Here is a 16,846-nt window from a genome sequence, read left to right on the forward strand (position 1 = left end):
TCAAGGTTTGGACCAGAGAGAAGAGAAATTCCTAGCCAGGGCTGGGATGTGAGCAACCTGCCTGAGCCAGTCCTTTTCTGTCTCTCCTAAACATCACCTTCCCTGCGTCTGGCATTCCATTCTTTTTCACTGCTCCCAGCCATTTCTCCGTTGGAGACAGCTGGTGAAATGGAGCATGCTAGAGAGATCTGAAGGGGTGGGTGTGTGGGGGAAATGAGACCATTTCACTTGAGTTTCTTAGCTCTCTCACCCAATGCATGCTTACTCACACTTACACAGGCAGTAAGCCTGTCAGTCAGAGGACAGAGCTAGAATGGGAGAGGGACCGCAGAGCTAGTGGCAGAGGTGGGGAGACAAACTGAATTGAGGGGTCAGGGCAAGGAGAGGTGGAAGCTGCATTTCTCCCTAAGCGCGCAGGCCACTGGTGGTGGTGGGGGGTGCAAGGCAGGGTCCACCCTCTTGCTAGTAGGCTGATGGGGATGAGAAAATAAAAAGTACGGAGTTTATTTTGGAGACTTAAAAAGACGCAAATCCTGTCGCTGGGAAGATTGTTTCATTCGCTTCTCCCCCCCCCCCCCCCCCCCCCCAGTAATCGTTTATTGAGCATCTCTTGAACGCCAGGTCCCTGCTCACGTTCTTGGGGGTGGAGGTAGGAAGAAGGGGCAAGAAAGAGTTGAAAACAGATGGTGCTGGTTTGAACGCGTTATGAGAGCTCCAAAGAAGGAAAAGAAAACAGAAGGCCTAGCGGAGACGACATTTGAGCCGGTGGAAAAGGGGCTTTAGTGTCGCCCTTCCCCCAGGTCGGCAGCTGGAGCTCAGCCCGGGTGGGTCCTCTCCTCTTCCGTCTCCGATCCGCTTTCAGCGCATTCATCCACCTCTGGGTCAGGGGTGGGTAAGCAAACAATCAGACACTTATCACAGGCATCTGCTGCAACTTCCCGCTTGGCGCCGGCAACGCGCGGCCGCGGGGGAATGAGTCCTCCGGGACTGCTTGGGAACGTAAGCGCCCGGGCCTCTCACGCCTGATCAGGGAGTCGGGCCGGAAGGCCGCAGGCCTGCGCTCGGGCGGGTCAGACGCAGAAAGTAAACCCTCCGCGTGGGACCATCTTTACAGCAGACCCTCCCCCACTCTAGCCCCCAATGTTCCCGGTGCAGTGGCCCGGAGACCGTGAACTACGTACTACAACTCCCAGAAGGCTTCGCGACCTAGCCGCCTAGGGACCATTGGAGAATGGCAGGGGGTGGGCCTCTATCCGAACGGCCTTCCAACCCTGGAGAGGACGTGGCGTACGGCGCTGCCGGAAGTTCCGGGAAGTAGGCCGAGAGTCTGGCCCGAGCTTCCGGGTTGGTCGCGCGCCTTTCTGCGGCTAAGATGGCGACCGAGCATCCGGAGCCTCCTAAAGGAGAGTTGCAGCTGCCGCCGCCGCCACCTCCTGGACACTATGGCGCCTGGGCTGCCCAGGAGCTTCAGGCCAAATTGGCAGAGATCGGAGCTCCGATCCAGGGTGAGGAGCTCGGGAGGTCAAGAGCCGGTAGCGTAGGCCTGCGGGGAAGCGAGCCTGGTTACCCCGGAGACCTGGGGGGGGCGGAGGCGGGTCCCTGGGGCTTGACTAAGGCCGACTGGCCTACTCGGCCTGACCTACACTGTTGATCCTGTGCTTTGCCCAGCAGGGAGCCGCGAGGAGCTGGTGGAACGGCTGCAGACCTACACCCGCCAGGTAAGTGTTGGTGGGATGTCAGGATAGGCCGAGCTTCTGGAGGAGGCCTTCATGATCCCTCACGACTCTGTTCATTCTTTGTGTACCTCGACACAGCAAGCGAGGCTTGCCTTTTTTGCCTATTCTTGCCTTTACCTGCTCTGGTATAATCTCTGCTATACATATTGATCCACCCCAGTGCTTAGCCCGAGCTCTGACACACAGGCACAACACAAATTTTGTTGAATGAATGGGAGCCAACGTCGTTTAGTGGAATAACCCCTCTTTGACTAATCTAGAGTCGTTTCTCTCTTGCAGACTGGCATCGTACTGAATCGGCCAGTTTTGAGAGGTGAAGATGGGGACAAAGCTGCTCCCCCACCCATGTCAGCACAGGTAAGGATATTGTTCCACTTTATAATAAGTTCTCTTCTGCTCAGGGTAACCCTGCCTCTCAGGTGCAGTGTGCTGGGGATGCAACTAGAAGATTGGGCAGATAGGTACCGCAATGACAGAGCTGGGAGCTCTTCAAATCTCCTTTGGTCCTGATCCTTCCCCAGTGTCGGCTCCTCCAAATTCTACCAGTCATTTAAGATTCAGCTTGAATATCTGGAAGCCTGACTTGATCCTCCCCCACCACCCCATCAGCAGGGAGTAATCACCTTCTTCTTTGTCCCCCTTCAGATCACAGTTTTTATGTTATTCTTTGAGACATTAGGGCTCACTCCTTGATTTGATTTCATACCCTCTCCATTTAGTAAGTCATTTGGGGCATACTGGCTATTTATTTAAGTCCCCTCATCTTCCATGTCCTTTTTGATCCAGGATTTGATTGTTTCACTAGAGCAGTGGCTCTTATGTGGGGTCCATTGACTCCTATGTGTGGGATGAGGAGTCCCTAGATGGCCTTTAAAGGTGTCCCTGAATATCCTGAAATCGTATGCAAAATCTACGTGTTTCCCCGAAAATAAGACCTAGCCAGACAATCAGCTCTCATGTGTCTTTTGCAGCAAACATTAATATGACTCGGTCTTACATTATATAAGAACAAGTATATTATATTATACCTGGTCTTATAGTAAAATAAGACCGGGTCTTATATTAATTTTTGCTCCAAAAGACGCATTAGACCTGATTGTCTGGCTAGGTCTTATTTTCGGGGAAACACGGTATATTCATGATATTTTGCTGGGGATAGAGTTGTTAGTTTTCATTGGTTGGTGCCCCAAAGTTAACATCAACATTTTTTTTTTTTAATTGGGGAACTGCTTTTCCAGGACCCATCAGCTGCAAGTCAAGTCGTTGTCCTTTAGTCTAGTTGTGGAGGGCGCAGCTCAGCTCTTTAAGTCCAGTTGCCGTTTTCAATCTTTAGTTGCAGGGGGCGCAGCCCACCATCCCATGTGGGAATTGAACTGGCAACCTTGTTGAGAGCTCAAGCTCTAACCAACTGAGCCATCCGGCTGCCCCACCAGCAGCTCAGCGGCAGCTCGTTGTCTTCAATCTAGTTGTGGAGGGTGCAGCTCACTGGCCCATGTGGGAATTGAACTGGCAACCCTGTCGTTCAGAGCTCGCGCTCTAACCAACTGAGCCATCTGCCCCCCCACCCCCACCCCATCAACTTTTGATATTGCTGTAGAGCAGGGGTGTCCAAACTTTCGTCAACGTTTTTCACCAAGGGCCATATGCGGTAAAATACACAAACAGCCGGGCCACTCACTCGAGGTGAAGTACGTATTGCCTCACCTGGTTTATTTAAGTAAACTAAATATATTTTTGGAATTTGCTGCGGGCCAATTAACAATGGATCGCTGTTGGCTGCAGTTGGCCCGCGGGCCGCAGTTTGGACACCCCTGCTATAGAGTATTCTCTTGAATGCAGGGACTTTGTGTCATTTGACACTGAATCCCAGCACCTGGCTCATAGTAGATCTCCAGCAAATATCTTAAGTAGATAAATGTTTCCTAGTTCATGGTCATATTTTTCCCCCACAGCTCTCTGGAATTCCCATGCCACCGCCACCCATGGGCCTCCCACCTCTGCAACCTCCTCCACCACCCCCACCACCTCCACCAGGCCTTGGCCTTGGTTTTCCTATGGCAGTTGGACCCCGCCCACCAAACTTGGGGCCCCCGCCTCCTCTCCGGGTGGGCGAGCCTGTGGCGTTGTCAGAGGAGGAGCGGCTGAAGCTGGCACAGCAGCAGGCGGCATTATTGATGCAGCAAGAGGAGCGTGCCAAGCAGGTAGGGCATCTGGCAGCCTGGGTCTGGGTCTTATCAGCGTCCTAAAGGGGACGTGGGGCCTCAGGGACAGCTCGATTCTGGGGCCAAGCATTCTAGGACGCTCTGGACAAAAGACTAGAACCCCAGGAAGCAGAGTTGTGGCAGACTGGTCTGTGGGGTATTGGTGCTGGTATGAGCTTGTTTTCTTTCTTTTAAAAAACTTTTTTAGTTTTCAGTTACAGCTGACATTCAGTATTATTTTATATTAGTTTCAGGTGTACAGCATAGTGGTTAGGCATTTATATAATTAGCTTATTTTCATTTTTAAGCAGGGAGATCATTCACTGAAGGAACATGAGCTCTTGGAACAGCAGAAGCGGGTAATGCCCTTCATCCTAATCTTTGACCCCATGGTCTAGTCTGTTGGCTGTCACCTCGAGTGCTCAGTGTCCAAAAAAAGATGCACCATTCAAGTTTCTTGTGGAGGTTACCTTATCTTAAACTAAGTTCCAATATCTCCCAAATAATTCCATCTTTTTGTAGCTGAGGGGTCAGTAAACTATGAACTGCAGCCTGTTGTTTTTTTTTTTTTGTATGGCCTGCAAGCTAAGAATGGTTTTATATTTTTAAAGGATCGTTAAAAAAAATAAAATAACCCAAGAATATACAACAGGGTTCACACAGTGGTCTGTAAAGCCTGAAGTATTTACTGTCTGGCCCATTACAGAAAAAGTTTGCTGATCCCTAGTAGTGTTACGTGCTATCATTTTAGGTAACTTGGAGAGGACTCTGGATCCGTTTAGTTATTTGTATTAAGTGTCGACTAAATGATGGATATGAGTTAGGGAAAGATGATACATAAGGCATTCAGCCCCACGGGTGCATTGTATCAGTTGTTACTTAGGGGGTTACTCAGGAGTATTAGAAAATAAGCATTAACAGCACCAGATATGGAAACATTTATGAAGTACTGTCTGCCCAGATTGTGTTAGATCTTGAGGGGTAGATATAAGAACAGAATTCACTGTTTCTTAGAAATAACTTAATCTTTTGGGGAAGAAAACTCTTAGTAAAACAATAGAAGTCAGTGTTTAGCTAAATATTAAATTCTCTGCTAGGGACCAGAAGTCTCCTGGGGTTTTTCTTGGTGTTGTTTCCAGGGGTTTTCTTTTATGACGAGAGGGCTTTTCCATTTGGACCAGTAGCCTGAAAGTGTGGGGGTGGCGGGGCTGGCAGAGCTCCGGTGGTACCTGATTGTTCTCCTTGGTCCTGTGACCCTGCTGAAACAATGCTCTTGTCAGGGGCTGCCCACCCAGTGGCTTTCCAAGCTGTAGCCCCACTTCCTCTTTTCTCTTGTAGGCAGCTGTGTTACTAGAGCAAGAACGGCAGCAGGAGATTGCCAAGATGGGCACCCCAGTCCCTCGGCCCCCACAAGACATGGGCCAAATTGGCGTTCGCACTCCTCTGGGTCCTCGAGGTAAGACCCTGGAAATGGGAGGGCAACGCAAGGAAGATGATGAGAAATTTATTTACTTAAGTATATAGCACGTTAAAAAGGAGCACGTCTCATAGACGTGTAGTTCAGTGAGTTTTCATAAACCGAACATACCCATACAGCACCTGGGCCAGGAACCGAAACATTACCAGCACCCTGAAAGTCCTCCTGGCTACCTTCCAGCCACCCCCTCCCCCTAAGGATAACCATCACCCTGAGTTTTAGCAAGGAAGGTAATTTTTAAAAAGCGTGTTTTATCTCTTTCGACATTGGATTTCTTTCTCCTCTTAGTTGCTGCTCCAGTGGGCCCCACCCCCACTGTTTTGCCCATGGGGGCCCCAGTTCCCCGGCCTCGTGGTCCCCCACCACCCCCTGGAGATGAGAACAGAGAGGTGAGATTGGTGATTTCTTCCTAGGGACTGGAGAGTGGTTTAGAATGGGACTATTGCTGGATTTTTAGGGGAGTCTTTGAGAAGATAGGAAGACTTCTGGGGGTGGGGATGGGGGGCGCCATACTCAGTTGAAACGTATTGAGGTAGGACAGGAAGACATTTCTGGGGCAGCGTTCTGGGCTTCACTCTGAGGGATGCTGAAGGATGGTTGAGTCTAGTTGGTGTTGTCCAGTCTGCTGTGTACATCATCTGGCCTGCAGCCCTTCTAGTATAAGATGTGGAAAGTGCTGGAAAGGGGCACTAAGATTACTCCCTCTGCCTGTGTTATCTTTGGGCAGATGGACGACCCCTCTGTGGGTCCCAAGATCCCCCAGGCTTTGGAGAAGATCCTGCAGCTAAAGGAGAGCCGCCAAGAAGAGATGAACTCTCAACAGGGTGAGTGTCACCGTGTCCGAGGGCTGCAAGGAGAGAACCTGGAGCAGCTGAGGCCGAGTCCACATTCCTCCATCCCTTTCCTGAGGAGGGTTTTAGAGAGAAACTGGCTCTTGGTAAAGAGGGGTTACGGGAGCGAGTAACAGTGCAGTGGCCCTGGGACAAGACTGACGGCCACCTTCCCTCCCTTACAGAGGAAGAGGAAATGGAAACAGACACACGCTCCTCCCTGGGCCAGTCAGCGTCAGAGACCGAGGAGGACACAGTGTCCATATCTAAAAAAGAGGTATGGGATGGAGCCGGGTCTGGAAGGAATGGCAGGAGACGGGGTTTAGGCCCTAAAATAACTCCCATTCGAAGTGTTCAGTAAGCCGTAGCTGCTGTTTTGTGCCAGCTCCCGTCTAAGCATCTTGTAGATATTTTCCATTCGATGGCCATGAGTTCTTGGAGTTCTGAGTATGATGCACGCCTACATTTTATAGCTAATAAACTGAGGTTCTGAGAGGTATAGTAATTTACCCAGAGGCACAAAGCTCAAAAGCGGTAGAACTTTAGCATCTGACTTCAAGGCCTTTTTTCTCAACCTGTAGGGGAAATTGGGGGGGGGGTTAAGGGTTGGGGGGCAGGCACAGTACTTGGATTTTCTGACCTAATTGATTTTCCTTGTGTTGGCAGAAAAACCGGAAGCGTCGGAACCGAAAGAAGAAGAAAAAGCCCCAGCGGGTGCGGGGGGCATCCTCTGAGAGCTCGGGGGAGCGAGAGAAAGAGTCCACCCGCTCCCGTGGCGCTGACTCCCCTGCCGCTGATGTTGAAATTGAGTACGTGACGGAAGAACCTGAAATTTATGAGCCCAACTTCATCTTCTTCAAGAGGATTTTTGAGGCTTTCAAGGTACAAGGAGCGGCCCTCTCATGGGGCAGAGCTGAGCAGGGAAGGAGCAGGGAGGGGAAAAGATGGCGCAGAGGAGGGCATCTTTTCAGGGCTGGGTTGAGGATCTAGGGAGGGGTTTCCATGTTGTCTGTCTCCTCAGCTCACCGACGATGTGAAGAAGGAGAAAGAGAAGGAACCAGAGAAACTTGACAAACTGGAGAACTCCACAGTCCCCAAGAAGAAGGGCTTCGAGGAGGAGCACAAGGACAGTGACGATGACAGCAGCGACGATGAACAGGTGAGGCCACCACCTGCCTTCCGGGCGACAAGCACTCGGGGGGCGTCCAGTGAGGGACCATGGTGAACTCTGGCCGGGGCGAATCCCTTTGGTGGCTTAAGGCTGGGGGCAAGCTTGGGCAGCCTGAGTGACACCTGCGAGTCTTGCTCACAAGAGCTGATTGTTCTGTTGTAGGAAAAGAAGCCCGAAGCCCCCAAGCTGTCCAAGAAGAAGTTGCGCCGAATGAATCGCTTTACTGTGGCTGAACTTAAGCAGGTGAGACCAAGCTGACGCAGCAGCCCCTAACACTCTTAGGTCCCCAAAGGGGCGAGGTTGGCTGTGGTGGGGAGAGCTTCGAAGGCGGTGTGGGTGACTTAGGTGTGGGTCCTTTGAAGAAGAGAAAGAAAAAGCTTTAGACCTGACAGGTCGGGGCTTTCTCGAGGCATGTTGCTGTTTTCCAGCTCGTGGCTCGGCCCGACGTTGTGGAGATGCATGACGTGACAGCGCAGGACCCCAAGCTCTTGGTCCACCTCAAGGCCACTCGGAATTCCGTGCCCGTGCCCCGCCACTGGTGTTTCAAGCGCAAGTACCTGCAGGGCAAACGAGGCATTGAGAAACCCCCCTTCGAGCTGCCAGACTTCATCAAACGCACAGGCATCCAGGAGATGCGGGAGGCCCTGCAGGAGAAGGTGAGGGGCCTGACTCAGCGCTGCCCTGGGGCAGCCACGTCCTTGATGGCAGCCTGCTTCAGAGTCAGGATCTGGTTCCCAGGACCCACCTATTTAGTCTGATCGTCCCTTCTCCAGTTCAGAAGTCGTACTGCATGTGACACATGGCAGGAAGGGCAGTCCTCACTTCCGTTCACAGTGGAGACTTCTGGGTCTCTGTGGCTCCATTTCCACCTTGTCCCTTTGTCTTATCCCCTCTGCCCGCACTTGGCTGGCTCTCTTGGACCTGCACACGCTGACCCCTTTCTCTGCATGTTGCTTTTGGCTCTGTCTGTAGTTTTCTGCCCCCATTGTGAGTCTGATGTACTTCGTGTATAGTGATTTGTGGTGGTTGTGTGACTGCTTAATTAGATACTTTACACGTCATGCGAAAATTCAGGAGGTACAAAAGTACGCCGTGAAAACTGCCTCCCAGTGAAACTCTAGTCTGCCAGTTCTCCCCTTTTATGGCCTGTCTTCTGCTGTTCTCCATAGGAAGAGCAGAAGACCATGAAGTCAAAAATGCGAGAGAAGGTTCGACCCAAGATGGGGAAGATTGACATTGACTATCAGAAACTGCATGATGCCTTCTTCAAGTGGCAGACCAAGCCAAAGCTGACCATCCACGGGGACCTGTATTACGAGGTTCGGGAGCCGGGGGCTGGGGAGCAGGGCTGGGCCTTGGCTCACGGTTGTAACTCGTGGTCAGAAGGGCTTTTGAAGCTGGTACAGTAGCCTCTCCCTTCAGCCTCATAGTTGTCCGTTAACTCTCCTTGAGTGGGATGGAATATGAAATCTTCCAATGAGATGGTTTCCTGGACGGGTGCAGACCATGTCTTTGAAGTCATAATTGTTTATGGTTGTGCCAAGGGACAGACGCTTTTAGGAAACACTTAATATTGGGGGTAGGAGAAAGCCCCCCCATCCTTAAAGTATTAATGACCATGATATTGTGGAACTTTTGAGGTGGAAGGATCTCAGTGATCATCCTGTCGAATGCCCTCATTTTGCAGATGAGAAAGCAGGTCCTGAGTTTGGCCATATTCTTTTTAGTTTTTTTTTTTTTCCTTGGCCGTGTTCTCATAGTGGGTTAATGATGGCTGGGAGTCTTGCCTTTCCCCTCCTTCCTGGCCTTTATTCCTCTCCCTACTCTGGCCAGGGAAAGCAGTGATGAGAATCAGAGTGGGAACTAGGCAGCCGTCAGTGGCATTGTGTATCCGATGTGGATTGGGACTTCTCCTCTTTGCTCTCATGTCCCCTGGCCATTGTGTGTCCCAGTGTGTGTCTGGTGTCTACAATACAGCGTGCTCTGCTTTTTCCTCAGGGGAAGGAGTTTGAGACACGACTGAAGGAGAAGAAGCCAGGAGATCTGTCTGATGAGCTAAGGATTTCTTTGGGGATGCCAGTAGGACCAGTGAGTGCCAGTTACCTGACTGGGGAAGCAGAGAAGAGGGTGGGAATTGGAGCGGAAGGGAGACGAAAGGATAGGGCTGGGCAGATGGCATCCTGTTCTCTTTTTTCCTGCAGAATGCTCACAAGGTCCCTCCTCCGTGGCTGATTGCCATGCAGCGATATGGACCACCCCCATCGTACCCAAACTTGAAAATCCCCGGGCTGAACTCACCCATCCCCGAGGTGAGCACTGTCTTTTCATTCTTAGCTGCCTCTGCTTTTGACTAGAGGATGATTTTTCTTCCTTCTTTCATTTTACCATGTGTCTCTTAAAAAAAAGTATTAGGTTTTGTTTTTTTAAAACCTGACATGCTCTTATAAAATAGTCAGTCAGAATTGACAAGTGCAAAGGTTAAAACAAATCACCCACAATCTCACCACTCAGAAATAACCAGATTTAACGTGCGGTGAATGTGTTTCCATATATCTTACTGACATATACATAGCTGAACAGATAGAAATAATTTCATGTCAGTAATGGCATTAAATTTATTCTTATTTTTAAATAAAAAGCATCACGTTAAAATTAACAGGCAACAAAGTAAGTGAAAAAGAAGTGATTGTTAAGTTTCAGAATTTCTGTCCTTTAAGAGAAATAGGTTCTAAAAGCTTTTCAAAGGTTAGGAAAAAATCAGTAGGAAGTAGAAGTCATGTTTTTTAAAGTACGTGTCAGTTTCAGACAATACAGACTCGACCATGAAGGCTACGGTTATTCTCACACTTTCTGCCTCTCATCTCCCCATCCTTTTGCCTCCGGATTTTTGTTGCTTATTACTTTTGCTTTGTAACATTTAATTCTCTGAAGTCATAATTTCCAGAGTTCCCAAGGGTTAGTTCTGTACTTTGGAGAGTGACTTTGTTCTAGGGCTTCAGCGTTTCTTTTGGAGCTTAGTGGAACTGACTTTCATTTCTTCTCTTGCAGAGCTGTTCCTTTGGGTACCATGCTGGCGGCTGGGGCAAACCTCCAGTGGATGAGACCGGAAAACCACTCTATGGGGATGTGTTTGGAACCAATGCTGCTGAATTTCAGGTATGGGCCATGGTTGGCAAGCTTGGTCTTACTTAAGGTCATGAAGTTTAGAGATAGTTGGTATATAGCGTCTTCTTATCAAGGAGCTGGGTGTTGTGAATTTTCAGTCTAAAAAAGGGGCATACATTTTTCTGGGCTGTGATGCATGCCCCTGACTCGAATATGAGCTCTCTGTGGGCACAGATTGTCTGTTTACCTTTACAAAAGCTTGACACCTAATGGGTACTTAGTAAACAGTTGTTGAATGAATGAGTGACCTCTTTCAGACCAAGACTGAGGAAGAAGAGATTGATCGGACCCCTTGGGGGGAGCTGGAGCCATCTGATGAAGAGTCTTCAGAAGAAGAGGAAGAGGAGGAAAGTGATGAAGAGAAGCCAGATGAGACAGGCTTTATTACCCCTGCAGACAGGTTGGGAAGCAGTCTGCCTCTCGGAAGTGGCCTGTCTTTGGGGGCCTTCTCTTTACTCCAAGGCTTCTTCCTCTCTCCACAGTGGCCTCATCACTCCTGGAGGGTTCTCGTCGGTGCCAGCTGGAATGGAGACCCCTGAACTCATTGAGCTGAGGAAGAAAAAGATTGAGGAGGCGATGGATGGGTGAGAGAACTAGGCAGGGCCGAGAGGGCACCTCTTCCCTTTGGCCTCTTGGTTGACTGGCTGACTTTTGTCCACCCCCTTTTAACAATTATTGCACACCAACTCTGTGCCAGGCACTGCTCTAGGCAGTGGGGAGTCAGCAGCGAAAACGTCATCAGAGAACAAGATAATTTCAGATGTGGATAGGATGGTGAACCAAAGGACACTGGGGAATGGGATGTAGAGGGTTTGGGTGATGGGGAAGCCTCTGGGAAGGCCTCGCTGAGGAGGAGGTATTCGAGCTGAGCGCTGAATGTTAGGGAAGAATCAGCCACAGGATGATGTGGGGCAGAAGGAACTGGAAGGGAAGCAGTCCACAGGCCCTGGGCAGGCACGGGGTTTGCAGAGTCATGCATTTTGAAGCCCTACTATTAGGTATATAAACCTGTGGGATTGTTAAGTCTTCTTGATGAATTGACCCCTTTTTTCATGAAAGGATCTTCTCTGTTCTGTTCTTTGTTCCCCTTTTCCCACTTTCTGGATTATTTGAACATTTTTTATGATTCTGTTTTATCTCCTTTGTTGAATTATTAACTGTAAGTCTTTGTTTTATTGTTTTGGTGGTTCCTTTAGGGTTTAGAATAACCATCTTTATCACAGTCTACCTTCAGGTAATATTATACTTCCAGATAGTGTTAAGAACTTTACGAATTGTACTTGCATTTCTTTCCTCCTGACTTTTGCATTCTTGTCATACATTTTGCACTTACATATATTATAACTCCTACACTGTGTGGTTATTAGTTTTATTTCAATGGTCAGTTATCTTTTAGAGAGATTTAAATCTTAAGAATTATATACTAACTCACATAATTAGCATTTCCAGTGTTGTTTCATTTCTTTGTGTATCTCTGCGTTTCTATCCGGTATCATTTTCTTTCTGCCTGAAAGTCTTCCTTCAGCATTTCTTGTGGGTCTGCTGGTCGTGAATTCTTTCAGCTTTTACTGTTTAAAAATGTCTTTGTTTGGCCTTCCTTTTTGACAGATTTTTGTCAGGTATAGGATTCTAGATTGAGAGTGTTTTTTTCTTTCAAGTACTTGAAAGGTGTTGCCAGTGTCTTCTTTCTTTCATTGTTTCTGAGGAGAAATCTGTCTTCATCCTTCTTTTGTTCCTCTATACATGTGTGTCATTTTTCTCTGGCTGCTTTTAAGATTTTTATCTCTGTTTTGAACAGTTGGATTATGCTGTGCAGTATAGGGCAGTGTATTGGTGTAGTTTTCTTCACATTTCCTGGCTTGAAGTTTATGAAGCATCTTGAATCTGGATTTATATATAGTTTTTATTAATTTTGGAAAAATTGTGGCAGTTACTTCTCCATATATATATATATATATATATATATATATATATATATATAGTTTCCTTCTCTTTGTCCTCTCCTTTGGGAACACCAATTATACATCCATGAGGTCTCTTAAAGTTGTCCTAATGCTCACTGATACTCTGTTCATTTTTAAAATATCTCTCTTTATTTCATTTTAAAAAATTTCTGTTCCTGGGGCGGACGGGTGGCTCGGTTGGTTAGAGCACAAGCTCTGGGCAACGGGGCTGCCAGTTCAATTCCCACATGGGCCAGCGAGCTGCGCCCTCGGCAACTAAGATTGAAAGGACAACAACTTGACTTGGAAAAAGTCCCGGAAGTACAAACTGTTCCCTAATAAAAGTCCTGTTCCCCTTCCCCAGTAAAATCTTAAAAAAAAAAAAAAAAAAAAATGTTTAAAAAATTTCTGTTCCTATGTTTGCTTATATAGTGCCTGCAGTTTCTAATTTGACATTAATTCCATCCAATGTAGTTTTCATCTCTAAGTGTGATTTCAGTCTTCTTATATCTTCTATGTTTCTTAACTTAATTTTTTGGAACATATGTAATGCAGTTATAACATTAATGTATTTGCCCGCTAATGCCAACATCTGTGCCAGTTCTGGGTTGATTTAAATTGATTATTTTTCTCACTAAGGATTGTATTCCCCTGTTTGTTTGCATGCCTGTTAATTTTTGATTGGCTGCCAGACTTTGTGAAATGTACCTTGTTAGGTCTAGGATACTTTTGTATTCCTGTAAATCTTTAGCTTTGTTCAGGGATACAGTTAAGGTACCTGGAAACAGTTTGGTTCTTTTAGGTCTTGCTTGTCAGGTTCCTTAGTGATGGAAGCAGTGCTCACTCAGTCCTTTCCGCTCCTGAGGCACAAGGCGCCCTGTATGCTGTACCCAGTGCCCTGTTAATCAGGTTTTTCAGTCGGCCTAGTAGGACCAGGCACTATTCCTAGTCCTAGTGAGTGGCAGGTACTGTTATCACTAATCCTTTCCCTCCCTGGCCTGTGTAGTGTCCTCAGATGCAGTAATCTACTTGAAGAGGACCCTCTGCAGGTCTCTGGAGTTCTCGGGCTCTGGACCGCTTTCTCTTCTCCACACCCGGTCCTGTGATCTCTAGCCACCTTGGTCTCTGTGTACTTTCAGCTTCAGCCCTTCAACTCATGGTGTCCTCTGAGCTCTACGTGGGTTACTCCTCCTTGTTCTGTGGTCTGCAGACTCTCTTCAGTAGGCTGGGCAATTGAAGGACTCACATCATTGGTTACCTGTCTCAGGAATCCCTCTTCTTCGTTGTCCCATGTCCAGTGACTTGAAAACCACTGTTTCATCTGTATTGCCCATTTTTTTGGTTGTTTCAGTTGGGAGGGTACACCTAGTCCATCATGCTCCTTGTCTGGATGCAGAAGTCTTAAGTTTTGCATATTCAAGGAAGAAAAAAGAAGGGGACGGTGGCCGAGTATAGTGAGGAGGAATTAGGTAAGGGAGCCAAGTATGAACCCCTTACGTCATGTTAAAGAGTTCGAGTGTCATTCAGATGATGATCAGAAGCCTCAGTGGGTTTTGAGCAAAGGAAGGAGAGGACCTAAATTTCTTTTTATTTCAATTTTTAAAAAATTTTTATTAGGGAATATTGGGGAACAGTGTGTTTCTCCAGGGTCCATCAGCTCCAAGTCTTTGACCTTCCATCTAGTTGTGGAGGGCACAGTTCAACTCCAAGTCCAGTTGCCGTTTTCAATCTTTAGTTGCAGGGGGTGCAGCCCAGCATCCCATGCGGGAATCGAACCGGCAACCTTGTTCAGATCTTGCGCTCTAACCAACTGAGCCATCCTGCCGCCTGAATTTTGTTTTAAGGCATTTGCTCTGGCTGCTGTGTAAGACTAGATTGTCACCTCTTCCAGGGGGAGAGGTGGGGATGAAACCACATCTGGGTTGATATTGGTAGATTTGCTTTTGTGTTTCGAGTGGAAATCCTTGAAATAAGTGGTGAGATTGGCTGTGGATGGCTCTTGCACCAATGGAATGGCTGGAAGTTCGGGTTACATTAGAACTCCAGGCACAACTTGGGGCAGGAACTGCTGTAGCCTCGCCTCTTCTCTCCTGCCATCTTCTCTACCAGAGATCCTGTGGCAACTTTCAGCCTCTGACCCTTAGCCCTTCTTCACGTGTGGGAATCTTGGTCTCTGATCCTCTGATCTCCTTAACTTAATCTCTGTTCTCCTTCCGGGCCTGTATTCCCTGGAATCGGCACCAGCCCACTTCTTAACTTCTCATGGTTTCCGTGACCTGCACAGGTAGCATGGGCATCCTTTTCCCCAGCAGGTTTCGCGGAGTCTCTTCAGGGAACTGGGTAGAGGTGTTGTCCGTGTTCCTTCTGGGTTTGACCTCCTTGTCCATTGCAGAAGCGAGACGCCTCAGCTGTTCACCGTGTTACCAGAAAAAAGAACGGCCACCGTTGGGGGAGCCATAATGGGATCGACGCACATCTATGACATGTCCACAGTGAGCTCTTGGAAACTACTGCTGTTGGGGGCTGGCAAGGCGGCAAAAGCTAGGGCTGCTGAGCCTCTTGGGGAATGACCAGGCTTTGATCCTTCTTCTAGGTTATGAGTCGGAAGGGCCCGGCACCCGAGCTACAAGGTGTAGAAGTGGCCCTGGCACCTGAAGAGTTGGAGCTGGACCCCATGGCCATGACCCAGAAGTATGAAGAGCACGTGCGGGAGCAGCAGGCACAAGTGGAGAAGGAAGACTTCAGTGACATGGTGGCAGAACATGCTGCCAAACAAAAGGTGGGAGCTCACACCAGAACTCCCCGCGGGGAGAGGGGTGTTGGAGCCGGGGGCCGGGCGCTGCTCTTTCCGTGGAGTCATGTTCTCTAGTGGTGAAAGTGAGGGAGGACTCTTGCCTGCTGCCCTGAGCTTCCTTTCCTGAGCTGGGGAAACCTTAGAAAAGCTCTGGTGGGTGGGCTGCTCTCGGTGAGGATGATGACACGGAGTCCTTGGGGGGTGGGGAGGAACTCATGCACGTCTGAGAATCCAGTTTCAGTCCTTTTTCCACAGACGTATGTGTCAGGCTGCCCACCCTTGTTTTCGGGATCAGTGGGTTGTTTAACCTGTTTCTCTTTCTCTCCTTCAGCAAAAGAAACGGAAAGCTCAGCCCCAGGACAGCCGTGGGGGCAGCAAGAAATACAAGGAGTTCAAATTTTAGGTCCCCCCTCACACACCCAGCCCTTCTTTAGGCCCTCTGTCTGGATGCCTGGGCTTCACACATGGGTCCCCGAGAGCCAGCTCTCCCACATTCCCAAGGGCTTGTCATTTCATGTTCTTATTTTAGACGTGTTTTGTAAATAAAGCTGCTTCCCAAGAGATGAGTATGTAACACTCCTGATCTTCCCTCGTCTCCTTTGAGTCCCCTTCTGCAAAAGAACTAAAACAGCGTTTTCCTACACCTTCTGGGCTGCCCCAGTGACCAGGGGCATGCCCCTGGATCAGCTGTTGCTGTTGAGGCTGGTGATGAAGCTAAAGCCGTCCAAAATCTGTGTTTTACCACTGCCTGTCTTTGTAGGAAGGCTCCGGGGGAAGTACCTGAAGGGTTGGTTTGACCTTACTGCTTTGTCCTTGGGGACTAAAAATAGCCAGCTTAGCGCCCTGGCAGGGCTGAGGAAGTACAGTGGGCTTGGGGAAGTAGGCCAGGTCAGGCCTTCCTAATAGACCTTGTGGCCAGAAGAGCCCAAGTCCTTCTCGGGGAGAGAACACAGCTGAACATCTAGATTGTCCTGTGTCTGTGAGCCCCTGGGTGGTTTCAGTCAACCAGTCTCCATGTTTTGTGTGTGTGGGGCTTGATTTCTCCAGGATCTAGTCCCCCATGGGGAGAAGTCTTCCTGACAGGCTAGACTAGGTTGGACTGCTGAGTCCAAAAGGCATTTGCTCAGCGCTGGGAAGATGAGTCACATACGGCTGCTGTCCCACTAGTGTTGCTATAAGTGTACCTAAACTGAGGTGTCAGTGTGCAGGTTTCAAGATGGTTTCTGGAGGGGGGAGTGTGGGAGGTCCCACGGAGGATGTGGCAGTTGAGCTAAGCTTGGGGAGGAATAGAATTTTAGATACTTTGTAAGTGATGACGCAGAAAAACATTCCAAGGGGCAGAAACCGGGCAGCGATGGCAGGCTTAGGATTCTAATGGTTCTTTGGGAGAGCGGGACCACAGGGACTGAAAAGGGTTGGGTCTCGATGGGCCAGGGCTTAGCTTTATAATTAACCCATGCCAAGGGCCTTTTGGACTCTAGGTCCCTAAGGCCCCCAGCCTACACTGGAGAGAGGCAGGGGCGGAAACT

The 16,846-nt window shown here is 48.8% G+C and overlaps 1 protein-coding gene across 5 annotated transcripts; it reads left to right on the top strand.

Moving 5' to 3' along the window:
* The first annotated feature begins 1,318 nt into the window (after positions 1-1,318).
* SF3B2 (splicing factor 3b subunit 2) lies at positions 1,319-15,878 on the top strand. 5 transcript variants are annotated; one of them, XM_019737691.3, is made up of 22 exons: positions 1,319-1,505; positions 1,669-1,718; positions 2,016-2,093; positions 3,689-3,937; positions 4,246-4,296; positions 5,276-5,393; positions 5,703-5,803; positions 6,142-6,238; positions 6,430-6,521; positions 6,911-7,126; positions 7,266-7,403; positions 7,578-7,658; positions 7,844-8,071; positions 8,585-8,734; positions 9,414-9,503; positions 9,617-9,724; positions 10,464-10,571; positions 10,838-10,980; positions 11,063-11,164; positions 14,916-15,015; positions 15,117-15,302; positions 15,649-15,878. In XM_019737691.3, exons 1-22 carry the CDS (start codon positions 1,373-1,375, stop codon positions 15,718-15,720), a joined length of 2,691 nt encoding a protein of 896 aa, XP_019593250.1. In that variant the 5' UTR covers positions 1,319-1,372; the 3' UTR covers positions 15,721-15,878. The 5 variants fall into 5 exon arrangements, with proteins under 5 accessions (XP_019593250.1, XP_088645832.1, XP_019593251.1 ...); XM_088789706.1 differs by having other exon boundaries at positions 4,249-4,296; XM_019737692.3 differs by having other exon boundaries at positions 1,320-1,505; positions 1,672-1,718.
* The last annotated feature ends 968 nt before the right edge of the window (positions 15,879-16,846 follow it).

Source organism: Rhinolophus sinicus, chromosome 14 (assembly GCF_057876585.1).
Source record: "Rhinolophus sinicus isolate RSI-liver-muscle chromosome 14, RSI-T2T, whole genome shotgun sequence".
Lineage (NCBI taxonomy): Eukaryota > Metazoa > Chordata > Mammalia > Chiroptera > Rhinolophidae > Rhinolophus > Rhinolophus sinicus.

Coding starts and splice junctions, on each gene's coding strand:
- SF3B2 (XM_019737691.3), top strand. CDS start 1,373: ATGGCGACCGAGCATCCGGAGCCTCCTAAAGGAGAGTTGCAGCTGCCG. Junction 5,394..5,702: donor CACTCCTCTGGGTCCTCGAG/GTAAGACCCTGG, acceptor TTCTCCTCTTAG/TTGCTGCTCCAGTGGGCCCC. Junction 10,572..10,837: donor CCAATGCTGCTGAATTTCAG/GTATGGGCCATG, acceptor GACCTCTTTCAG/ACCAAGACTGAGGAAGAAGA.